The sequence below is a fragment of the Plectropomus leopardus genome, chromosome 7 (genome assembly GCF_008729295.1).
Source record: "Plectropomus leopardus isolate mb chromosome 7, YSFRI_Pleo_2.0, whole genome shotgun sequence".
Classification (NCBI taxonomy): domain Eukaryota; kingdom Metazoa; phylum Chordata; class Actinopteri; order Perciformes; family Serranidae; genus Plectropomus; species Plectropomus leopardus.
Window position 1 is genome coordinate 24,661,503 of NC_056469.1, and position 27,128 is coordinate 24,688,630.

A 27,128-nucleotide genomic window follows, 5' to 3' on the forward strand; every position below is an offset into this window, starting at 1 on the left:
ATTGTTATTTCACACAGCATCGTCTCCACACCTCTCCCGCACATGACTCAACTGTTCTTTGCTTTCCTTTCCATCACCCCCCCATCTGTGCCCATGTCTTTGTCTCTCTGTCCTTCCATCTGTCGTGCTCCGTCTTCTTTGCCCAGTGCTCGCAAAGTCAACAAAACGTGAGTGACCACACATGCACCTTGTCACTGTCCAGACTGCCTCCTGCGTCATTCGCTGGACAAACACATGAGAAAACAGCACACATGAATTTATAATCAGCAGAGAGAGAGAGAGAGAGAGAGAGAGAGAGAGAGAGAGAGAGAAGGGCAGGGGGCTTCCCAGACAGAAGAGGAGTCAAGGAGATAGGGAGGGAGGATAAAAAAAAAAAACGAAAAGAAGTGTTGATATGAAACTGAAGTGAGACAGGAAGAAGGTGGAGGGTGTAGATGTGTTACAGATATAGATGCAGAGAGAAAGAGAGAAAGAGGTAAAAGAGACACTCCTCTCATTTGTTTCTCCATGGAAGAGGGGATGAGGGAAAGGCAAAGGGGGAGCAGAAAAAGAAGAGTGAATAGAGGAAGATGTGACTCAGAGAGAGAAATAGGTGCAGAGATGACTGAGGGGCGGATCAATACAGAGAGACGCCACAGAAAGAGGTGGAGACTCGGCAGCGGCGGCTTGACTGAGAAGGAAAACCCTCTGCTGTTTTTTTTCCTCTGGATTGTTTAATATTGGTGTATGTGCGTGCATTTTTTTTTGAGTGATCAGTGTAAGAGAAGGAGGAGGAGGAGGAGGAGGAGGAGGAGGGTGATTGAGAGGAGAGAGGCACGAGGAAACCGCTGCAGTGCATTGTTAGGCTGAGCGCACACAGGAGAGGGAGACAGAGAGAGAATCCCCCATTTTAGCTCAACAATATTACGGCAGTGCAGAGATATCTACAACAATGGCAGCCCGGCACTCTCGGCAGTGTGCTATTGATCTTGTAGTGGCAACCCAACAGGCCCACAGTCAATGTAATTGTTGTTTTAACCTCTCTTTAGATTAATGCCTGTGCATTCTCATTTAGAAATTATCCAATCATGTCATCATTGTCAGTCCAGTAACTAATAATGTAATAATGGCTGAAAATTAGATTGGATATCTAATATTGCAGGTAATATATTAGTGATGTTGATACCTTTTTTTTTTTTTAAATACATCTGTTTTAAATAATGCTAATAATGCCTCCTCTCATCTTTATTTAGTCCCAATCTATTCCCCTCAGGCATACTGACTTACTAACCGGATCTCTTCTAAGACACTGCACTGGAGAGAGAGAGCAGGGGGGAGAGAGAGAGAGAGAGAGAGAGAGAGGGAGGGAGAGAGAGTGATCGAGCAAGCGCAGGAGGGAGAGAGAAAAAGAGAGAGCACAGGAGAGCAAGAAAAAGAAGCTAGAGCCGAGAGAAAGAGAGAGTCGCAGGGAGGAAGAGGGAGAATGCACGGAGTCTGGGTAACACTTCCACGCTTGTATCCAGGGCCTTTGTGAATACACCATGGGATGCATCGGCTCCAGGAGACTGAGTAAGCCCCGCTTCTCTTCCCTCTCTCTCATTGCGGGCTAGAGGGGGGTTTGGGTGAGGGGGGGGTGAGGAGGAGGATGAGGGTCTTGCAGGAGCGAGGGTTTCTGTGTGGTGAGACTATGTATGGACCGGCTTTATATATATGTATGTGTGTGTGTGTGCATGTTTGGTTCTCTGTCAGAGCAAGCAAGGTGTAGATGTATGGTCCCAGAAGCTGTGTACACAGCATACAGGCAAGATGTCAGAGACAATATGTGTTAAAATGTGCTACTGTGTGTGTGTGTGTGTGTGTGTGTGTGTGTGTGTGTGTGTGTGTGTGTGTGTGTGTGTGTGGGGTTGCATCCCCCACCTTCCCCACTCCCCTCCCCTCCCTCCCATCCCTTGATTTATGATGCTGTTTGGCAGTATGTATATGTGTGTGAGTAGGAGGCAGAGAGAGAGGGATGGAGAGGGGAGAGAGAGAGAGAGAGAGAGAGAGAGAGAGAGAGAGACGCTGTGATAGTGCTTATTTATAGGGCGGTATGGCTTGGAGAAAGAGAGGAAAAAGAGACACGGGATAATGCCATTGTCAGGGGCGTTTGCTCAGTTTGTTATTATTTGCATGAATAATAGGGATAGAGGAGGATAAAGAAACGAGCAGCAGAGGAAGAATTTCAGCGCAGGCAGGCGGGCGGGGAGGAGGGGAGGCGGACGGATGGCGATGGAGAGAGGGGGAGAGGGAGGGGCAAATACGTGCAGGCGAGCGAGGGGGTGTGGGATTGATAGGAGTTTTCAGGTGAGGACCTTCCTGGATACATGACATGTTTGGAGCTGCTGCAAAGTGGGGGATAAATAATCATTTTTGGGGACTGTTTGCATGAATGTAGTGCAAATATGTTGCAGTGCTTAGTCAGGTCTTAGTATGTAGCATGAATCATGCTCAAAGGTAAAAATAAACACAGACTTCCTTTTGCTGTTAAATATTAATGGGCCACTTAGCACGTCAGGCTCTTTAAAAGCATCAGTCAGAATATTTTACGTCACTCTGAAAAGTGCATAACCTTTCCAGGGGTCTTGAATGTCAAACAGGAAGTCCAGTGTGTTTGTGAAAGCCTTCCCCCTTATTTTAACTAAAAGCATATTCTTGATTTTAAATATATATCTATGAACATGCAGAGGAAAGAGTACTACAGTTTATGACACAGTTAGGACAGCAGGTGTGAACTGAATACAGTACAACCAGTGTTATGGCAGCTCATGCCGTCCAGATTACAGTGTTTGACACATTGCAGAGAGCAGGAGAGGAGGTTAGGATCCTTTGTCAACACTTAGGTCAAGATGGGAGACCTTACAAAGCCCTGCTGGAAAAAATGTGATTGAAGAGGACAGAAGGTTTTGGAAAAGTGCCACATTAATCTGATTGTAAGCCACCTGAATACTGATGCTCCCTTTTTCTTTATATCAGAGAGAGAGAGCTTAAGATTTCAATAAGGCTGCTCTGGTAATTGCAGTTTCTAATCAGGGATAAAAAGAGGCACACTGTAGCCAGTCAGTCACATGTAGTCAACATCTACTTAATTTAATACAAACGTTATCACAAGCTGTTATAATCTAACATGAATGTGTAAATAAACTGTGTTTTCAAGCAGCTTGCGTGCCTTAAGTCTGGGATTCTCTCATAAGCATCGGGACCGGCAGTTGTCTCGAGGCGTGGTTGTGTTTATCCTGGGTGAGGACGGCTTTAGTGTGCGCTATTGATCGGCCTTCTCAACTGCAGTCCACGCTGCCAAGCAGAGATCAACAGGAGCAGCAGCAGCAGGACTGGCTCCGTCTCTGTACGGGAGTAGCCCTGATGTATCTGTCTGCCCTCCAGTAACACTATCTCCCCCCGCTCCATCATATATGGGAGTGAGCTCCATGGGCAGGCCGGGATACCTGTACCCACACGCTGCTGTAGTACGACAAAAATTGCGCCTCCGTGTGATTCGTCCAAGCACGTTGAGGGAGTATACTGCATAGTTGACTTTATTTAGGATGTTTAACAGAAACCTTTATTATCCGCTGTAAGGACAACATTTTACCCCATATATCACTTGTTACTAGAGGCGGTTTAAATTTATCTAAACAGGAAGCCCGGGATGTAAAAATAAAAAAAATAAATAAAAAAGCAGCATCACTGCAAGTGTTGCAGACACTGATACATGCAGGCAGTGAGGAGAGTTGGTGTGTGAGTTTATGGCTGTTAATTCAGACCTGACTGGAAAATGAGCACTGGGGTACCAGGGTTTGTTCATTTAAAAACCTGGGTCTTCAGAAGAGGCTCTATGACCCCTACGGGGGTCCTAAGAATTACTGCAGTAGCGGCCACCAAATTACCTCTTGATAATTTAAAGTTTTATTGTTTCATTGTTTTCCAAAAGTGAAATGTGACTGAAAATACACATTTACACGAATCCAACATTTTAATAGCTAACTAAAATTGCCTTTCTAATTTAGTTTACAGTACACAACACAAACAATAGGCTAACTGTAACCCAGGAATCCTGCAATCATGTGAGCTAGCTAACAATAAATCAATATGTGGTGCCTTTTTTTCACATATAGAGAACCCCAATGATGAGTCCTTAAACCCGCAAATGAGTTTGAATTTCTGTACCTCCAGTTCTCTCATCTCAAAGTCAATGGGTATTTTGAATGGATTTTTTGGTTAGACGTCTGATATAAGGTCTGTAGGAAACACAAGCTTGAGAGACTTTCACGTTTTGTTCTACTACATAAAATATGTCAGTAAAATACCTGACTCGCAAACTTTGAAGAGTGTCTTCAAAAAGGCGGTTGCTAACATGTGGCTAAATGAGACTAAAAAAACCCCGACACCAGCCCATGCCGAGCCACGCTGAGTGTGACTTTACAGCCTTGTAGCGCCGGCAATGCAACAGCAGTGTAGTTCGTTTGTAGCCTAACTTGGCTTTTTACTTTTGGTGACTGCAGTTAGGCCTTAAAATCCTAAAATTAGTGTTTATTTGTGGAGATTATCTTGAAAAAAAGTGTGGGTGTCATAAATGCTTATTTTCTGGTATGTTCAGACTCGAACCCCAATGTTTAAACTAAACCGCAGCCTTTTTAATGGTTATTTTGGTTATGTTTTACACTGACCCTTTTAACATCTGCTTTGGCTCGGCTGCCCCTCACCACTCCTGCTACTGAGTCAGGTGACACGGTGATGTACTGTGGATGAGATGTCTGCATCCATCACCCCTTCAGAGAGCAAAAGGCCTTGAGAAGCAGTCGATGGGAGGTGCACATTCTTCTTCGCCTCATCAGCGAGGAGAAGGCAGCGAGATCTACGGCAAAATCACAACCGGCTGTATTTTTTGTCGGTGACTCAGCTCATATGTGTGCAGTACACAGCTTATGTATGCTTCATTGAGAGCAAATTTCCACAGCTGCCAAACACAGTGTTAGAAATGCTGTTGCAGGCACCATGATGCTGATCACATTTCGAGAAGTAGTGTTGATAACGCTGTTACCCATAATTGTGCTAAAAGCATTCAGCAACATTTGTTGTGTATCCAGTTACCTGGCCACACTATAGGCCACATGTGAGTGCTGGGAAACATTCATCACTGAGTAATTCAGGGCATTGTGTGCAGTGTGAAGATAACTGTTGTGGGTCAGGCTGCAGCGGTGAAATTATAGATATGAATGTGGGACATTATGACAACTCTCACCTGTTTGTGCCGCCGCTCAGCAGAGTCTCTCTTCTCTTTCTCTAAGTTAGCTTTGGTAAGGTGCCACACCACTCATGAACCACTTACTGATTCAGTAACTAATAGCTGATTCTCTGTGTGTGTGTGTTTTTAGCACAGAGTATCTAAAGCGTATAAAGTGGCGCTGAATTTTTAGTCATATTCATAATTTTGTTTACTTGTTGTTCGATCAGACAGTTCCAGACTTGAATCATAATTTTGCTAATTTTGGACTTTATTTTAGTAAGATTCTTGTGCAGCAGCGTGTGTGTAGTTATTTAACATTTGAAAACGTTGACTTCTTTTGATGAAGTATAAAGGAAATTGTGAAAAATTAAGTTTATATTTCTTAAGATACTGAAAAAAAGGAACGTTTTTGTATTGATAAACAGGAGGTGTGGACTTGAGTCACGTGACTTGAAATCCATAATTTTGATGAATTTGGACTTGGCAAAATCAAAGACTTGCAACTAAACTAACCCTAACCACACTAACCCTAACCCTAACCACAAAGACCCGAGTTATGTTACTGAGTGCTAAAAATGATACCAAAGATAATTCAGTTTGCATATAAAAACTATGTGGTGGCCAACAAAAAATGCACTGCACTATACAAAACATATGTGCCAGAATTACAGAGCCGCAACAACTTCCAACAAAATTGTTTTAACAAATAAGTATAGAAAAAAAATTTTAAAAATTCAAAATTCACAATTTTTGTAAATTTAATATATTACTACTCTGTTGTTGAAGTGCCATTAAATTTGATGAAAAGCACATTATGACTTGTTTAGGACTCAAAGTGTAGGACTTTGACTTGGGACTAGATTCAGTACTTGCTTGTTCCGACGTGAGACTCGTCAGTCTCGACTTGTGACTTGATTTGAGTCTTGCCTGTTTTGAATTGGGGCTTAATTCAGACTTGATTCAGGACTTAATTGTTTTGACTTGATACTTGATTTGGGGCTTGTCTGTTTTGACTTGGGACTTGTAAGACTTGAGAAGAAACGCAGTTCAAATGGGATTGTTTACTGTGTTCCTGTTCCTGTGTTACTGCGTACTGTGAGAGTTCCAAATCAATCACTTTGTGCACAACTTCTCATGTCATAAACAAGAACTCACGAGTCCCATGTAAATGCAGCATTACTTGACTATCCCACCTTTGATAAACTCAGAAACTGAAAATCAAATAGCTAATTTTGAAACATTGCAAACAGTACCCAGCTTGTATGCATGCATGTTCACACGTATGTACGTGTTCATGCATGGATCTATGAATGACCTCAAGTTTTCACCCGCCTCTCGTATGATTGCGCTCTTGCTGCTATATTTATATGCCCATAGGCCCATGTGTGGGTGTAAATATATCAAATAGGCACCGCTGTTGCTGCACCACTTTGTCCCATCAATCTGTTTTTGCCACTGCACTACAGAGTGGGATTCCCTGTCATTAAATTAAAAAAAACTAAAACACCCCCGCATACACTGTGCATTCACACACACTCACTCAACACCTGACACCGCGTCCCGCATCAGCCAGTTTGCAGTCCGTCTGTGAACTGGAAAATGTGGCAGACTGAGGTGGAGGCTGATTGATTGGCTTCTGTCCAGGTGGAAAAGCCTTGCACACATGAACACATTCAAGGTGAATGAGTCAGTGATGTAGTACCTCAGAGACAAGGGGGGATCTCATGACCCTTACCTGTGTGAGTGTGTGCCAGGGTGTGTGTATGTGTGCGTGCGTGTGTGCACCCAAGGACTCCAGTGTGGCGTGTATAGCACTGGGTCTTTACCTGCAGATTTATGTGTCATTTCTTTATGGTTTGTCTTGTCACTGGGTGCCAGATACGAGCTTGGATCATTATGGGAGGAGGATTGATTAAAATGTATATATGTATGTGTATATTCTTGCCTTCTTATAGCATCTTCAAGCCTGTATGTGGCAGATCAGAAATAAGAGGCCTGTGTGTGGGCACTTGATGGCAGGCGTTTCTGTAAACAATGTGACTCAGCCGCAGAGTGTGTTATGAAATTGAAACATAATGCTGTGAAAGAGAGAATTTCATCTCTGCAATTTGATCTGTGTCAGAGTTTGTGTGAATTTATGTGCATTTGTGGGTGCACTCTACATTAGTGCACAAACCAGCTCTGGTTGTCTCTGTGTTATCTGCAGCTACTAACCACTTCAGTGCTGATAAGGAAAAAGGCCACGTTCTCAGAGGCGGGAATGAATACCAAGAAGCAAGAAAGTAAAGATTTGCTGCATACAACATGCTGTCTGCTGTATAAAGGCTTTCTTCCCTTGATCTAAATATTATTCATTACATATTTAGCAGGCCATTAAGATGTTTATGGAAGTGATCAGGTGGATGATGCAGCTGTCTGTGCCAGGATACTACATGCTGTAGATATGCAGATACGACACTCAGTGACTGCTGCAGCCTCTTTATCCTGTATCAGTGATGGAGATCTGCACAGGATGGCAGCCACATTCATGCCTGAGCAGATTAATGAGGCATGTTAGGCCAGAGGCGTGTAGATTGGGAATGCCATTTCACCAAGTTAATGGCAGTAGCTCATGCTGTGCCTGAGTATCTGTTTAAGTGTCAGTAGCAGCCCCTGTATGCGTACATCCTGAGACACACTTGGCTCGATCTCTCCTCGACCAAACTCTCCAACCATCTGGGCTCCGGTCCTCAGCTGTGTTGCTGCTGAACTCTGGAGCTCAGTAACCCGGCATCTGCACATATCGCTGCAAGAGGGCTGCTATCCAAACCAGTGCCCCATCGAGGCAACCAGCCCTACTGCAGCTGTCATGGTAAACAAGCACCGAGCTCCCCCTTGGTTCTTAGGCGTTGTTGCTGCAGGGCATTGGGAGTACAAAAAGACAGATGACGGTCAAACGCTTCCCACTTCAGCACGAGCCGTCAAGCCACTACAGTCAGAGCTGGAGTTGACAGTGCAGCCGCTGCAGATCTGTGGTTGTTCGTTACGCACGGCCGCGCTGCTCCCTCTTTTTTTTTTCCTCCTCCGTCTCCCTGCCCTCCCTCCCTGACTCCTTCTCGCTCCTTCCCCTCGGCTGAGCAAAGCCTGGCTCCCCTATGACCGCAGGGGGGTATCCAGCGCTGCACCGCTGTGTGGGAGGAGGGAGAGCGCCAGGGGAGAAAAAGCTGGCTCAGAGCTCTGGTCATGTGCTCTGTTGTTGTTGCTGTTTCCTCAAGGAGGGATCCTGTCTGCCTCTTCAGGAGCAGAATTACGCATTCGCTTACTGTGTTGCTGAGAGCTCAAGAGCATCAGCTAACCCGGGTGCAGAAATACACAGCGTCACTTAAAGAAGTATTTCACCATTAGGGTCCTTACATAAAACTGTTCCATCTCTGCAGTAGAAAGACGTAAATAGTTTTGAAATTGGTGCTACATGAACAGAGAAAACAGAAAAAACCTACAACTACCAGAATGCTATAACTCAGACGCATTGTGGAACGGTCCCTGTGAAACAATGGCAGCCGGCTGGTGACAAACGCTCTTATGTTACAGTTAAACAGTAAGAATTTAACCAAAACATGACTGAGAACATTTGAGGCAAGAACTATGCAACTCAGTGACAGAATTTTGGTATATATTTGATCAGAACTGCCTAGTTTTACTGTTTGAGTTTTATTTATTCTGCATCCATTTTCACGGTGCAGGAAACAGAGTGGCGCCCAATTCCGATTCAGAAACTCTCACAATTACAGCGAAATGGGGCGTTAAAATACATTTCTGAAAACATTTTAGAAAAGGCAGTGCAGTAACGTAATCTTGATTTATATTCAATCAGCGCTGCTTAGTTTTACCATTTGATCAGATTTCAGTCTGAGTTTAAGAGAAAGTGACAGGGGCGGAAAATGAGCAACATCCCAACTCCTCCAACTGACATATTTGAGGGAGTTTTTCTGCTGAGTGAAGAGGGATATCTGTCCACTGCAACAGTTCATCTCCACGCATTACCAACATTGTACAAAGCTGGTTGAACATCAGCGAAGTATCTCTTTAAGAAACCACTGAGATCCTGGATAATGACTACTGACCCATCATCTATATAGATATTTTAAGATCAACAAACAACTCTGAGTAATCACAGCATGATATGGACATCCAAACCCTCGTGGCTCGCTTCACAAATAGCACAGGCTTTGATGTAATCTCATACGAGGCACACACACACACTATCATTTACATGCAGCTACAACCGTACACACACTGTACTTAATGTTTCTGGTCCGTTGCTGTGTAAAGGCTGGAGGGCTTCCCTGTGGGAGTTTGTACTGCTGCAGTCCAGAAAACTCTTGAGCCATATTGTGATTCATGTGGAGAGAGTGACTGCTGATCTACTAATTGGCCAAACGAGGCTGTGGGATGCAGACGAGAGACACTGAGAGAGCCAAAGCGAGGGGGAGAAACAGAGGACGAGAGGGAGTGGCATTGTGTGTGTCCCCATGTATCATACTGTGTGTGTGTGTGTATATACATTCATGTAGATTTTGTGTTTGCAAGGCAGATTGTTAACACGGATGGGGGAAAATGTGGGACAGTATCTCTCACCCAGGCAGAAAATGAGGCATCTCTCTATCTAACTGATATCAGCCCATAAGTAAGCACCTCACACCGACACTCCACAGCGCCAAAAATCAAACGCGTCTGACTAATCCTTCTGAGGTCACACAGAGTTTATTTCTAATAGTGAAAGTGGCTCTTGAATGTAAATGTGTCCACACTCTCTGACAATGGCAAGCCCTCATGCAAAGTGGTTTCTTTATTTCTGCAATTTCGGGGGCAACCAGGGTAGTTTGGCTGCTTTCTTTTTCAGGGAACACTTTGTTCGCACTCACACAGCCGTGCACAGTTTGATAGCAAAAAGGTGGATTTGCAGCAGAGCGGGGAGTTCTGTCAAAAGCTGCTGTTAGTGCCCTTAAACAGAGTTAAAACGCTTAGACTGTAAAAACAATTGGCAGTGGCATTTGTTGGGACTGGGGCTGGGATTTGCCCTTGAATGGTGTGTTTTAATTTGTCACACAAGTTAAGTTGCTTAAAGTAAAGTACATTATGTCTCCAAAACAGCCTAAATAGAGCTTCACGGTATGAAATATTCTCAAGCTAAAAGTGATGTTGTGTTTTACTTTTAGGTCTTTCACATCAGTGAGCATAACAATGTTTGGCTCACTATCTTACATCAAATCAAACACTGAAAACTGATAATAGCAAGCTAGAGCTTTATGGGCTATAATGCTTCATGAAGGGATATTGTATAAGGAGCATTTCTTTACACCTAAAACTAGAGAGAATATGGTTAAAATCAGATTTTGGACATTCTTTTGACCAGTTTCATCCAACTTTGAAATATTTTTCCTGTTAAAGGGCTTTCTTGGGGGCAGTTTTTTCCTTATCTACTTCGAGGGCAGAGCAATGTCGTAGGTTGTAAAGCCCTTTGAGGCAAATTGTGATTTGTGATATTGGGCTCTATAAAAAAAATTAACTGAATGTCCAACAAGTATTCCTTATTAAAGTGACACTCCAGCAGTAGTTTATTACTACATCTCTAGCATCTTTCACCGAACCCTTCCTGTAAACGGTCATGTCTCAAACCCAAGACAGTTTAGAAATGGGACAATGCACTTTGGAGTTATATCCTATATCTGTGTCATATGGGTTTCGCTGCTGCCCTGCCCATTTAAGGGACAAATGGCAGGTCCTAAGTCTATTTAGTGATTCTTTTGCCCCATAGTCACTGCAGTAAAGACTGAACACCTTTTTTTTGAAAGCCACAAATCTTCTCAACATTCAGCCACAAAAAAATGGCGTTTTCAGACAGACAAACCAGGAGAAAATTAACTTTTTTCCAAGACCCGTCTCTGTCTCACACTCCAGCCAGATCTGGCAACAACTGATATGATCTTGTACTGGGATGATATCAGAGATAAAGCTATCAGATAAAAACAAGTGGCAAAATAAGGTGCAAACATTAAATCTATGCTGTATCAAGTGTTTTTTTGTTGTTTTTTTTAAAATCTGCTTTCATCCATCCACAAAGCGTTCACTACAGGGGGAAATGCAACTGTACGTACTTCGGAGACAGGAAGTGTATGCCATTTTATACCACTGGTTCAGCTTGATACAAAGCATCTTTGCTTAAACTCAACACCCCCAATTTTTTAGATGTTTTGTCAGAAATGTACTGTATAGTCAAAAGCAGAGATACTGAGGTGATGTTTTAAAGGCTGTGTAGTCCACACGGACTAGGACATTGAAACATAAAATTGGTTACGTCTCCCTTTAAGGTAAATTTACTTAGGTGATGTACAACCAAACAGCTATTTATGCATACAGGGACTTTGTGTACCTTCAGTGGTGATGTGGGGTGGTATTTAGGGAAACACAAGGAACACTTTGGGAGGAATACACAAAGTGGGTTAAGGGAAACTGGGTCGAACTAAATGGGAAACAAAGCACTCAATCACTCCTGAAAGTAACTCCTCAGATAGAATATAATGATACTTGTACAATCTTTACAACAGAGGAGCCCTGAAATGAGAAGATCCCCAGGTTTGAGTGCGGTATTAACTGTCCAAATGAAGCGTGGTGGTCCTTATTTGTAGCTGGCACACCCTTCCCTGTGCAAGTAAAGGGGGGTCAATTTCTGGAATGAAGTGTGTCCCTCGTCTCCTGCCCTCGTAGTGATCTGATGCGACTGGATGGAGTTCAGAGGGAAGGGTAATATCTGAGAGCCCAACAGAGACAGAGCGGAGCTGATGTTTCTGAATCACTGGGTCAGTGGGTCACAGACATCACTGGACATCCGGAGAGCCAACAACTCTCAGTGTTTTCTCAGAGCTGCTGAGGAATCGCTCATGACTGCCAAATGCAGCTGTGGAAAAACATGATTGGCTCAGTAACACACGTGCAAACACACACACACACACACACACACACACACACACACACACACAAACACACACACACACACAGACTGCTGATACAGGAGTGAGCCCCTCAGAGTTACATGCGCGCACACACACACACACACACACACACACACACACACACACACACACACAAACACACAGAGACCCTCTGATACAGAGTACAGGCACCTAGAGACTGAAGCTGTGTTTAAACTCCATTACCAGTACAGTCTCCCTAATTAAACCAATGTTTTAATTAGGATTTGGACAGCAAGGAAAGAGGAGGGATAATAACGTTCATTTATCCAACAGAGAGCGTCTATTTCAGATGACTCCTATCTGCAGTGTGCTGGAAGGATGGCGGTGTGTACGATCTGCCGCTGACTCTTTGTTGAGCATTATTAAGTGAAATTCAGGTGCCATTTACATGTAGAGGAAGTTCATTAAGGAGGGAAAGACTCTGGCTCATATAAAGGCTCCTCTCCTGGTCGAGGAGAAATGCCTGCAGGTGGTTGATGGAAACTCTTGGTAGTCATGGTGGTGACAGAGGAGGCGACGTTAGAATCGTGAATGCAAATAAATCCGGGTTAAAGGGGATAAAAGGGGCTGATCTCTTACATTCAATCTGATTGTTATGCATAAAAAAGCTTATAAAATGGCAAAGTGATCTTTATTTTAGTGGTCCACCGATATTGGTTTTTCAGGGCTGATACCAATTATTAGCAGTTAATGAGACGATAACCGATATTTGGAACCGATATGCATTTACAATAAAAATGAAAATCTTTCTGTCAATATTTATAATTTGGAATATTACAAACTCCAACGCAAAACCTTGTTTAAATGCCTTTAGCAAATGTACAAAACATCAACATACAGTTCACAGCAATGTTTTTTTTAATAAAGTCAAGTAAAAATGTAATAAAATTGAATAAATAAATGAAAATAGCTCCTTGAGGTTTTACAAAGTAAAAGTTCCTCCTATGCTGACACTTTCTTTGCACTTTTTGATTAATTTTATTGGCGATCATTAAAATTAAATGGCAATATAGATAACTGGCAAAGTGCCAAATATCAACTCCGATTATCAGCCAGCCCAATAGTCTTTTGACTCATACTTTATTTATTTTTAAACTGATGAGGACTGCAAGGAAAGAATATGTGTTACTAGTCAAATGTTTTTGTTCAATATAAAAGGGGGTCTATGCAAAATTCATTAAGTATAAGTTGTCCAGACACTCCATACCAACGCTAAACAATAGCAATAGTGCTGACAGAGCTAACGGTGTTAACCAGGGAGACACCAGAGGGTACGTGCTGCACTTCCACAACAACACCATCCTCATTCAGCAGTAATCAAGAGCAAGAGCAAAGTGCAAAGTGGTGGTGATGAGCTAGCCAGTAAGGTACACACATGCACACACATTTTTAAAAAGTTTGGGATAACCTGCTAGATTTGACAGAAAACCTAATCTAGTTAGTTAATTGGTATTTTTATTTTATTTTATTTGATAGTGTGTTTACTATTGTTGATTTATGAAAAACTATATTTTGTTTGTTTGTGCGTGTGTGTGTGTGCGCGCGCGTCTGCATGCGTGTTTGTGTGCATGTGTGTGTACTGGTTGAGGATGTTTTTGGAACATGAGGACATTTTGACCAGTCCTCACTTTTTTAAAGGGCTGTTTTAGTTAAGATACATTAATATTTAGTTGTTATGGTTAAGGGGCTAGAAAATGCATTATGTCAATGAGGGTCCTCATAAAGATAGAAGTACAAGATTTTGTGTGTGTGTGTGTGTGTGTGTGTTCGCTGTTCTTTTGGTGGAAAGTATCAAAGCATATTTTCATAATAAAGTGGGAAAAAAATGATGTAACTTTGACATTGTTGGAAAAGGGAAGAGATGATTAAATCGCAGAAATTCACCCACAGCAGAAGAAACGCAGAACAAAAGAGAAAACATCATCGTCATTGAACTTTAGTCAAAGTTTCATGAAAGTAGTGTTGTTAGGTTAAAGAACATTTTGTGGAAGCACGGCTTCTTGTGTGATTTGACTGAGAAGTGACTAAAACACAAAAATAAAAGAACAAAAACATAACTTACTTCTCTCTTGTTTGTTCCTTTCCTCTGCTCTCAGCGGGAGATGGCGTGCCAGTCCAGAAGGATGGGGAGCAGGTAAGTCTTCAGTTCCTCTGGCTCATCCCTCTTGTTGACTTCCTCTGACGGTGGACTGCTGTCACTCCACCTGAGGAACCAACATGGCGGCTGATTAGAAAAAACACAGGCAGCTACATGATGAGCTGCAGCAGCTCACTCCACTAGCTCCCTGTAACTAAAGGCGCCAGCGCTTATGCCAGTAGAGTAGTGACGTAGCGCAAACATCATGTCAGTGTCAGTCACTTAACTTCCACTACACCTCCCCACGCGCAAGATGAGGTGGCGTAGCTGGAAGGCTGAAGGCTGGTGTGGTTGGCTCATTCAGTACGTTTACATGCACAGATAAGTGGAGCTACGGTTACAGCTCGATTAGGCCAGTTTATTGGACTACTGTCCTTGTCCCAGTATACATGCACCGGGGGAGAATCCATTTACTGACAGAAGTTTGTCCGACTACACCACAGATGGTGGCGATATGCCCCCCTTCAGCTGGTAACTACAGACCAAAACACAATCACACCTGTTTATCTACAGTAACTTTAGGTTAGAAAACCACTGTGTCAGGTACATATTATCAAACTGAGCTGAGCAAACTCTGCCTGCACTGAGTAGTTTTAAGCCACCTGAATAGGCCCACTTAAAAGATCAATATCAGTTCAGGCAAATGCTATATTTAGAATATTTTCACCTCTTTACCTTGCTGTAAGACAGCCATTACTGACGGAGATTTGAAGCCATTTTCTTAAAAACATTTTACCCCACTGAACGGCAAAGTTGCTGCTCTAATGCGGCCTCGATCAGCTGTTATGGCAGGTAAAAGGGAGCAAATATTCAAATGTAATGTACACTTAAACTTTTTTTTTAATTTGGCTATAATATGTTTTGCTGCAGCCCCGTCCACTGCAGTGCAAAGCTTAGCGTCCGTGCCTCTGTTATGGGACTGTACTTTTTTTATCAGAGGAGGGGGGTGGCTGCGGTGTGACTTTTTTAATGTAAAATTAATACAAAATACTACCATTTAAAGTCGTATGTCCCTCACCCAAGCCACAATTATTTTTTTTTTTAAATACCTGACCTGTTTTGCAGCACCTCTTTCCCCCCTCACAAATAATGCGGCAACTAGGAGCATGCGTGTGCATGCATGCGAGAATGTGTTAGTCCGACTTTGAGAAATTCAATTAAGTGCAATTTCATTCAACATGTTAACAAATATTTTAAAAGTCCAGTTTAACGCAATAATTAGACTTTTTCGAACATCATGTAAACGTACTGATAGTTGTTGTTCTTGACGTCTGGTGCTTGATGTCCATCCGGCAGAGTCGCTGCTCAGAGCTGGTTCAAAGCCAAACAGCAGCGACATCACCCTCTCTTTCTCTTACACACCATTACTATCTCCTTTTACCTCCTCCTCTCCTCTCCCGCTGCTTTACTGATCCCGTGCTCTAAACCTGATCCCTCTGAGACAGGACACAGGAGCGGGAACCATTTTGGACTAAAATGTAGAGAACTACTTTTTCACCAAATGCACTGTGGACTGATTCCATCATTTATTTATGAACTGTGCCCCAAAATGCCCTTCGGTCCTCCGGAGAGGGAAAACACACACACACACACACACACACACACACACACACACACACACACACCAGCATTGTCAGGGCTATTGGAAGCAACATAGGAAAAGCTTCTTTAAGGGGCCCAGCTCTACCACTCAAGTGTGTTAAATCTCTCATCAGACCGCCTTCTGCAGAGGGAGAGGAAGAAAGAGATAGAGGAGCGAGGGAGTGGGAGCAAAAAATAGCATTACAAGAAAAAGAGAGTGTAAAGAAAGGAACAGGAAGAGGCCGAGATCGATTAACACGAGCTATCTGGATACATGCTGCATGTGGCTGATGAGAGATAGTGAACACCACCCTGGTAGTCACTCCCTCATTATGTCATTCAGCATTAACTCTGAGCAAACTGGCTTGATTTCTTTCAAAAACATGAGAGGAAGGCAATGAGCAACGAAAGAAAAAATGACCAAAATATGTAAAAAGTACAAGAGAATTACATGACTCTCCACTTTTACTTAACTGACTGCAGAACCTTTACTTCTAATTAAATATATATTTTATATTGGTCTAGATTTCACTATTAGGGAGGGAAGAAATGATGTCGGAAAGCAGAAAACCAATGTTTACGCTCAGATTATTAGTTATCCTTGTGTTTGTTATAAGCAAAATATAAGTTACAGCGAGCAGCTGGAAAATGAATTTTAGCATAAAGGCTGGAGACACGGGGAAACAGCCTGGCTTTGTCTGAAGCTACAAGCACCTCTAAATCTGACAAATTAGCGTGTTATATCTTCTTTGTTTAATCTGTACAAAAACTGAAGTGGAAAAACATATTTTATGAAGCTTATATGCCAGACTATTATTGGCCAGGTACAGAAACTTCCTGTAGTGTCGACTTGCCTGGCACACAAGGACAAAGGTTTTTGTACAAATTAAACAAACAAGATATCGGGCCCTTTCTTACAAAGTGCTGCACAACATGGCACAATGCATCTGTCATTGCTAGTCTCAGGTCAACGGAGATGTCATTTTCACGGCAAAAACTCGCAATATATATGAAGCAAATGTACTTGTGCCTATCTGTGTGTTCATGTGCTTGTATGTCTAAAGGTGTGGTCAGGTGCATTGTAAGTGTATTGCTATTTAGAGGCACCAGGAAGCAATTGTACAATTGACCAACAAAAAACTGTTTCAAAGTCAGAATGCTGCATTTTTTTCCTGCAATTTAAAGGACACGTTATTCAGATAGTAAGACCAGCAAAATGGGCGGGTTCACAATGCGGGTACACTCTGCTTGTTAGACACACAGGGACAAGTGGGTGGATTATGGGAGGGTAAAATGATTATCACTAATGAGGAAATGTGAATTACATTCTCTAAAATGTAAACACGCAGAGCTGAGCAGAGCTGCTGTCCATCTCCCCATGAAGACAGACGTCTCATTAACGAGGAGCAGTGTAACTTGATTATCTCTGAAACCAAAAAGTTGGGCTGTTTCCTCTGTCAAGTTTTTAACAAGCATTTTTAGTTTTGCTGCTTAAATGTCCCTCGATATTAGCTGCAGTGATATTACTGCATCACTCTCGCCACAACACCACTCACAAACTCTAATTTGCAAAATCCGCCATGTAGATAGCAGTGCTTTTAGAGGCAATAGGAGATGACTCAGATTGGTTTAATTCATATTACGCCAAAGCACATATATGATTAATTGAGGGACTGAACACAAACTCTTTGTGCCTTACTTTGCACCCATATTATGCACTGTTTAAGTAGAAAAAGTGGAGCTGGACAGCCCCTATATGAACTTGGACAATGTACTTAAGACCATGTGCTGTAGATAGTTTAAACAGGGCCGATTATGTGTTAATTAGTGAGCTACAGGGGTGATGTGAGGCGGCTTTTGTTACCTTTGACAGACCCAGACTAGCTGTTTCCCTCCGCTTCCAGTGTTTGTGGTAAGCTAAGCTAACTGCTGCTTGCTACACTTTCATATTTACCATACAAACACAAGTCTGCTAACAAACCCTAAGCAAGAAAGTAAATAAGGGTATCTCCCACAACGTCAAAGTATTTCTTTAATAAAAGGATCTGAGTACTTTCTCCAGCACTGCTGTTTACATTGCAGGATTTCAAATATATAAAAACGGAGGCACAGCCGCCTTTGTGACAAGCGAGGAAAAATAATGACCTAAACTAAAAGAAAAACACACTTGGAGGGGATATGTAGGCGAGGTGAATGTCGGGGACCAGTGAGATTTCCCCAGTTTTATTTATTCACTAATTTATTTTTGCTAAGCCTCAGCCGCCTGTGCAGGACGACAGGAAGGTGAAAACATGTCAGCGCAGCCAATAACCCACCAGTGTCCCCAGTCTACTTAGTGTCTGATAGAGAGGAATGCTGTGGCAGAGGCTGCTGCTTATCTGCTGCGTCCCCAGCATCTGCCTTCACAAACACACACACACACATGAACACACACCCTCCCCTCCCTCCAGATAGCCTCAGTCCCCTGTCTGTCTGCATCATCAGATACCGTTCGACACAGCACTGACATCTCTCTCACTCACACTCGATTTTCCGCCGGCTTTCAGTGTTTTTGGCAGCACATGTAACCAGAGAGGAGACTCATTCATCTGTAGCGTATTCACTCTGCTATACAGAACTAAGCAAATATACTGATCCCTGTTTAATCCCCTCCCTTCTCCCTGTCATTCTGGTCCTTGACTCTTCCTCGTCCCTGGAAAATCCTGTGTATCTGTCTCTCTCCGTCTCTGAATTTCTCTTCCTCTGCATGTTCGATGTGCAATCCCACCCCTTTGGCCCCCCCACCCTCTCCTCTCCCATCTCCCGTCCCATGCACGTCAATGTCCTCTCTGTCCTGTCACTCTTCTTACTCTTTCCCGCTCCTTCTTTCCCCATCCCTCCCTCCTCCTATTTCTCTTCCTCAGCATGGACGTTCAGAATTTTCATGGGAAGGAATCAATGTAAGTGTTGTGACACCATTCCTTCGTCTACTACTCTTCTTCCTCTATCTATTTGTTCTTTTTCACCTGTTTTGATTTAACTCACCCTTTAGCCATAAGCTCTTTCCCCCTCCTCACGACCTCCCTCCACCTCTGCCTTACAGATGATCTCTATGGTTTACTGTAGTGGTGCACAGTAGTGAGCACAATCAGAATGACTTATGTGTGCAGGATTTAAAAAAAAAACAACAACTTGGAATCAGGATTTGCAGGTTTTATCTTTTGTATTAACCCAACATCTCTATCACTTCTCTCCACTCACCTCTCTGACACACACTGTCTCGACGTCTTTGTGTGCCCTGTCACACTTCCCATACTCTCCTTTTCTCCACGCTTTTTCCCCCTCTCCTCCATTCCTCTCTCTTCTCTCCCTCTAGCTGTCTATGGAAGACACCACGTCAATCCTGCCTCGGCTCAAGAGGAACTCAAACGCCTACGGCATCGGCGCTCTGGCTAAGTCTTCTCTGTCAGGTGTGTCAGGTGTGTGTCTGTGCTGTAAACTGGTAAACGACCCCATGTTGGCTCGGCCCCTCAGCGGGGGCTGGAGTCAGCATGGTACCCGAAAACGGGTTCCCCTGTATCACTTCCTCTCCACACTGTGATAACACTCGTCAATGGCTCCCCCCCTGAGTCATTGATGGAATAAATTCAGCCTGAAAAAACACAACACACACACATAGCACATCATCATGCAGATTGTTGCTCTGAGAAAAGGTGAGTGTTGAGTGGGAAGTGTAGTTTTTTCCATGTTAAGTGGTTGTGAAACTGTGTTGTCCTGAACTAGTAGTAGTATGGATGTTCTGAACCGTGTTAAGTGCTGTGTTTAACAGAGTTTTCCAGTGCAGTGTAGTGCAGTAGGTTTTTTTTTTTGGTTTAATCCAGTTGTTTTGTGCAGTGCAGTTTATTTGAGTGCAGTGAAATGTAATGCAGCAGCTGCACTGTGTACCATGGAACAGATTTGTAATGTAATTTATTCCCATAATTTATTCATAAATCTCATCTCCATGCGCCACCATCAAAGAGAATCAAACAACCAGGGATTTACACTACATGTCATCATGTGTTGGTCACATGAGAAAGTGGAGCACAGCCATTATGTAGCTCGGCTGTGTTGCAGGAAGTGAGTTCCTTCTTTTAAAGATGTACTGTACGTTCTGCAGTGTTTGCATGAGTTGAGTTTTCAGACAGACAGCGGGGAGAAAGATAGTAGCTTTCTGCTTACCCAGTGCAGCTTAGCAGAGGTGTGAAAGCTATCATGTCAACAAGCCAACCTCTCATTACTCATGCCACACAGCCAACTCACCCCAATTAACCTATTCCATCCCATGATGCACTTTTGTCAGACGAGACACATCCATTCCCTCCTCTCCTCCTTGTAGCCCCTTCAGACGATGGCTCAGTCTCATTAGACACGTGAATGTCACCTCGGCAGCCCCTCATCATTTAGCTTTCCTCATGATCCATGTTCATGAGGACCCTCATTAAACTACTGGCATTTGAATAGTACAATTGGACTGACAATGTTTTTCTGTAGTGGGTTTATCTTTGTTGAAGCTGCCAATAGTAAATATTCAATATTTTTTAAGGAACAAAAGGCCTGTTTATACGCCCCAAACATCCCAGAGGTTTTCAGTTAAAAACTATTATCATACATATTTTTTTTATACTTTAAACGGATATCAAAAATACATATTTTTTCTCTTACCTTTAGTGCTATTTTTCTGTGTGTTTCCAGTCACATGTTCAATACAGTTAGTATTTAAGGAAGGCTAATAGAGAACCCCATGAATGAGTCCTAAAATCCATAATTATTTATCAAGTCAGCACCTCGGGCTCCAGTTTTTTGAATATGTTTTTGGTTAAATGTCAGAAATAACGTCTGTGGTTAACACAAGTTTAAGAGACTTTCACGTTTTTTCTACAAAATAAAGTAAGTCAGTAAATACCCCACTTTGAAGCACAAAAAGGCCGTTGCAAACAACTGGCTAAATGAGACTACAGAACATCATTAACCAAACGGCGCCGAACACGGCTTTAGAGGTTTGTAAGTGTCGACCACAGTGTAGATCATTTATATTCTAACATTGGCTTTTTACTTCTGGCAATTGCACTTAGGCTTCAAAAAATTTAAAAGTGGGGTTTATTTGTGAAGATTAATTGGCTCGGTATCATAAATCATAAATACATATTTTTCTTCTTACCTGTAGTGCCATTTATAAGTGCTATTCCCCTCACACGTTCAATATAGCTCGCATGTTAATGTAATTAAACAGCCAGCCAAACTTGATTTTCACAGGTCAGCAAGCGAGCGCCTGGAGTGAAACTGTAAAAAAGAGAAAACAGAAATGACTCATCGTTAGCACAACAGACTTACATTATGAAAACAACTAGAGCTGCAATGGTATGAGATTTTTATAGTACAAAAACTGTCTTAGAAAATATCACCTTTCAAGGTACCCAGCGAGCAGGGAACATTTCCACAGCACTGACTAACGTTACCTACAAGCATTGGTTGCATTGTACCACTCAGATTTTTTTTCAGAACCAAAAATTGCTTGCTGGGTACATAAAAATATAATTATTATCTGTTATAAAGACCTCTAAAGTTATATTTCTTAGTTTAACAACTGCTTTATTATAGCTTGATACTTTTAATAGAAGTATTTATAAAAAATATCCCATTTGAAAAAATACACAAAATAAAGGTAAGACCTTCTGTCCAGTTTCATTCTTTTTCAACACTGTAAATAAGCACATGTACACGGTATAATAACCGTCAATATTCATACTATGGTATACCTTGAAAAAGACACACCTGTAATCTTAAATCTGGTCATAAGTGCTCACGCTAGCCATCAACAGCAAGTAAACGATGTGCTAACGTGCTCACGTATTAGCATGTTGATTAGCATCACTGCTACACCACAATAAATCACTGTTAATGTCAATTTGCACACCAGAGGAGTAATACTGCGTAGAGAAGGTAAACCATGCTCACTTATACATTTAAACTAAGGTATTAAATAACCAAAAACTTACAGCCAACGCTTTCGAGGACATTTGAAAAGTGAAGGACGAGGCAGATGCTCTCATGTGCTCTCGCGACTTTGTTTACTATCGTGACTTCCTTATCCTAACATGCTCTTGAATCGGTATCAAAATAAAAGTCGACCTATCAAAATAAAGGTAACCGACTAATTCAGTATACAACAATGTGACGTTTGGTTGTCTATTTAGATATATTTCAGCACAAATTATGATCCATAATGGCAAGCAATGTGTGATTCACAGAGTGTTGGACATATCAACCATAGAGATGTCAGTGTTTTATCTCCAATATAATGGAAGTGGATGGTACTTGGCTTATGGTGCTCAAAGTGACAATAAATAAATAAATAAATAAGTAAATAAATAATTAATGAAGGGAAAAAAACGCATTTGAAAAACTCAACATAAACATCTCTTTGCAGAAATCATGACCCGGTTACTCAAGATATTCCATAGCCCGACTGACCATTCGCATGTAGTGACTTTGAACACGAACACACAGATTGGCTCACACGTCTGTCAATTATGTTATCAAATCCCTGTTTTATAGCATCAAATAGCTAGTTAAAACTTTTCAGAAAAACAATCACTTGAACAAACATCAGGGTGATAAAATCTACCTAAAATGACAGAAAAAAAATCTGCAGGAAAAATTAATTTACTGTGTACTTTAAGTTTTTAGTTTAGCCCATGTCATGTCCACATATATGGAGGGGGCTGGTTTATGACCTAAAGTGCAGCAAGCCACCAGGGGGTGACAGAGAGGTTTTGGCTTCACTTTGGGGCAGTTGTCATGTGGTCGACCTTGATATACAGTCTGTGGTAAATGCACTCTTCCTTCTACACAGTGATACAGTTTGAGGATGCAGTTTGCTTGAAAGAAAATAGTTCCAACATGAAACTGCTCACAACAAGGCTTGTGGGTTATCTTGAGTTACCTCATCATGTTTTATAGAGAGAGACATTGCTTTTCAAAGATATATATTTTTTAGCACTCAGAGTGCCACAAGCCGAGTGCCATCTAGTCCCATTATATTGGAGAGAAGGCAGACATCTCTACGGCAGATATCTTCAACACTCGGACACTCACACCAAAACAATCTAGATTGATAAATAGCACTACAGGTAAGAGCAAGAATATGTATTTTGAATTTTGGGGTGAACTATCCCTTGAACCACTTTTGGTGAGCCTCTGGGGTAACCTTCAATAATACAGCAAAGATGTAATTTAATAAACTGTAAGCCATCATATTTGAGGACATAATACTGTCTGTCCATTAACATCCTTCCACACCAGTTTTGCAAACTGGGTATCCATACTTTCATAAGCCATCCCAGCATTCATGACCACACAATGGTTACAGATTTGATGATAACGGGTCTATCTTATGTCTCTCTCCCCCCTCTCTTTCTCTTTGTCCCTCTACCATTTTATCGCCAAACTGCTTCTTTACTTCCTTCTCTACCTTCTCTCAACTCCTCTCATCACTTTATCATCTTTTTTTCTTTCACTTCACACTCTTGTGCACCCTTCTCTGGTCCTATGGTTTCTCCATCAACAGGTGTTAGTCGCACGATGAAGGAGAGAGTGACCAAGCCCACAGCCATGGCCCAGGGTCGTGTTGCTCACATGATCGAATGGCAAAACTGGGGCATGCAGACGGTGGGCGCAGGGGGCATTCCCCAGTCCCGCATCACCACCCAGGAGCGGGAGAAAGAGCGGCGGCTGGAGAACGACGCTTACAGTGACCTCAGTGATGGAGAGAAGGAGGCTCGTTTCACTGCAGGTTGGAAACACACACACACACACACACACACACACACACACACACACACACACACACACACACACACAGAGGAGGGCAGGCACTCCACAGAGCCCGTTAACTGTCATCAGCAGAATTATGTGCTCCTCTCCTCACTGTGTGGGATTCCTGCCAGTTATTTAGCTAATTAAATATAATACAGGTCCTGACAGGCGTGTCCTTTGAATCTTGACCTCAGGTATCCTGCAGCAGTTTGCTATCTCCGAGGCGACACTCCTGGCCTGGTCGTCGATGGATGGAGAGAGCCCGCGGTCAGGCTCAAACCAGGGCAGTGTGGCTCATTTGAGTGAAGTCAACCAGGAGAGCATCACCAGCCGAGGTAAAGGACTACAAAGAACTACAAATGTTGCTGCAGCTTAAACTCAGAGGAGCTTGTGTTGCAGAATCTAAAAATGTTAACATGCAAACCCACCAAGGTGTAAGATAAATGACATTTAAAAATGACTTTACAACATGCTGGAAGTCACAGTAACAAATGCACATATTTTAAGCCAAATTATGTTTGAAGTTCATTTTGAAAAGACTGTATGAATTTAACAAGCAGCAACTGTACACGTCCTGTGAAACTGGAAGATTATTTTGAAAAGACACAATACATGCAACAAGTATAAGTTGACACACCATCACTGAGCGTCAGAAACGTGCGCTGCAGAGAGGGGGTACCTCTGCGTCTGATTTTTATATGTAGATGCACTGACCAAGTGTTGGTATTTGATAAGCTGAGAGTGAGAATGTGTTAGCCAGATACACTTTAACCTGATCATATGTTTTGTACCATGATCTTCAAAGATAGTAGTAACATAGCTATCAAATAAATGCAGTGGAGTAGAAGTATTAAGTTTCATAAAATAAAAATAGTCAAGTTAGTGTCTTGGATTTGGTGGCATCTAGCGCTGAGGTTGCAGAACTGAAACTTCTCCCATGTGCCAAGCGTGCAGGAGAACTACAGAGGCCAACCTGAAAATGTGAGTGGCCCTAGAGTCAGTGTTTGATTTGTCCTTTCCGTGCCACTGTAGAAACAACATGGCGGACTTCATGGAGGAGGACCAGTTCTGTATGTAGATATACACTGCTTATTCTGAGGAAACAAAAACATAGTGTTTCTGGTGGTTATAAACTAATGAAAACATAGTTATGAATATTACAGTCATTTTCTGACAATAGATGCTGCTAAATCCCACACACTGGACCTTGAAAGTATAGTACTAAAGCAAATGTGCCTACTAACCACCATTGGTATACAGTTGTTGGGGTTTTTTTTAAACATATTTACTGAAATAATGTATGATGTATGTATTTAACATACATTATGATATATTGCCAGTTAGCATGTGTCAAATGTGGGTGTTTGCGTGGGTGCAGATAAGCAGCTTGCGGTGTAGCATGTGTCATGTAAAGAGAACACACTGTTCCTCTTTGCAGGCTGAAGGGAAAGCACATTATTAACATGACGTTTTCCAACATGGACTGTTATCTGTACAAAATATGATTTCTGGCATTTTTATTCCACAGCACGAAGTTAGAGGTACAGATAATTATAATGAGTACTTTGTTGTTTTATGATAAACCTCCTCAAGGATATGACACTTCATTAATGCATTTGCATCACATTATCTCATCATTTTTTAGTCAAACAAACTCTTAGCAAAGGGCCAAAATATGTGTGGCTGTGTTTACTCTTGGGCCCAATTTATAGCCTTCCTCTCGAGAGAAAGATGAAGTGCACAAAATCAAGGCTGCGTCTGCATTATTCAGTTTGACACATATGATGAATCAACAGTGGAAGGTGTGCCAGTGTTCAAACTCTATTCAGTACATCTAGGACAGATTCTGTCATAACACTTATTCAGCCAATATGGAGGAGGGTTTTTTTCTGCAGTGACGGAGTTTTTTGATTTAGCTCCCAGTCAAACCTCCTTCAGTGGGCCAGATCAAAGACGAATTTCAACTGACTTAGTCTGCTGAACTTCAAACTCCTCTTAAGTGCACAATAACGGCTGACACCAGAAAACCTAAACACAATTAACGGTAATTTGTGGGTCTTTAGAGAAAGGCTATTTAGCACCTTAAGTGACAGTTTACCTCAAAATAAAAAATACACATTTATCATCTCACCTATAGTGCTATTTATCAATCTAGATTGTTTCGGTGTGAGTAGCCGAGTGCTGGAGATATCGGCCACAGAGATGTGTGCCTTCTCTTAAATATTCTGGAAATAGATGGAATTCGGCTTGTGGTGCTCAAAGCAGCAAAAAATAAAATAAAATTAAAAATTAAAAACAGACCTTATAGTGAGCAGTTTCATGTAGGAACTATTTTCCTTCTATTGAACTACAACTGCCAGTTGTATCACTGTGCAGAAGGAAGCGTGCATCTACTCATGGACGAGATGCTCATGCTGATGTTTTATAAAAAACAGTGATGTGCTTGGGGTTTAGTTGTTGCAAAGGTAAAACCAAATAATCAGCAGCAGGATGTCCCCTCTGTTTTTTTTTATTTCTTGACCTTATTAAGATTATATATTCAGGATGATTCTATCTATTGTACTATTAGCAACAAAAACAAAACTCCATCATAACACCTCCCTGTTAGTCACACTTCTAATAGCAGCTGCTGCCTGTTTTTCATCTTCTCCAGATCAGATATTGCACCACTCCTCAGCAGAGGTGTGGCCTCACACTTACGTCTCCCAGGGCCATTACTGCCTCTCCTCCTCTGATGCCTGGGAGCCAATCAACAATGATCCCTCCGGCGTGGCGTCTCCCCCTGCTGGCTCCTACGTTATGGGGACTGAAGGGTACGACGGGCAGGCAGCAGCTCACTTCCTGTCACAGCAACAGCAGCAGCAGTTCACCCTCCAGCAGCAGAGTCAACTACAACAGCTGCAGCAGATCCAACAGATCCAGCACTACCAGCAACAGCAGCTCCTGCAGTATCAGCAACAACAGGTGGGGTCTCACTTCTGTGGGGGTCACACAAGACTGATGGAGTTGAAATTTAGTATGAGAGCATGTTTACTGTTGCTCTCTAATGATGCATAACCATTGAGCAGTCCCTAAGAATCATGAGATTAAGTCATTTCATTATGAAAGATTATTTTCATGTAACAACACATGATCCTCTGTGTCCTCAGAAAACTCTATTATTCCCAGGTTTAGAAAGGTTTTCCAAAATCAACTACACAAACAAAAAAATCAGTCATTTGGCTAAAAAGAAACATTGATATTCATGTGGGAAAGTTCAATCTGAAAATTCTAGTCTGACAAAGTAATCTGCATTTTCTTTGCTGTTATTTTTAACTTT

General features: G+C 42.2%; 1 protein-coding gene across 1 annotated transcript in view; it reads left to right on the forward strand.

The window, feature by feature from the left end:
* The first annotated feature begins 1,446 nt into the window (after positions 1–1,446).
* Positions 1,447–27,128, forward strand: part of fam131bb (family with sequence similarity 131 member Bb) — a 31,682-nt gene continuing 6,000 nt past the window's right edge. The window contains exons 1-6 of the mRNA XM_042489436.1: positions 1,447–1,548; positions 14,352–14,389; positions 19,329–19,431; positions 23,562–23,786; positions 24,004–24,144; positions 26,463–26,773. Of these exons, the coding sequence (XP_042345370.1) occupies positions 1,521–1,548; positions 14,352–14,389; positions 19,329–19,431; positions 23,562–23,786; positions 24,004–24,144; positions 26,463–26,773 (846 nt within the window). The 5' untranslated portion in view covers positions 1,447–1,520. The remainder of the gene's footprint in view (positions 1,549–14,351; positions 14,390–19,328; positions 19,432–23,561; positions 23,787–24,003; positions 24,145–26,462; positions 26,774–27,128) is intronic.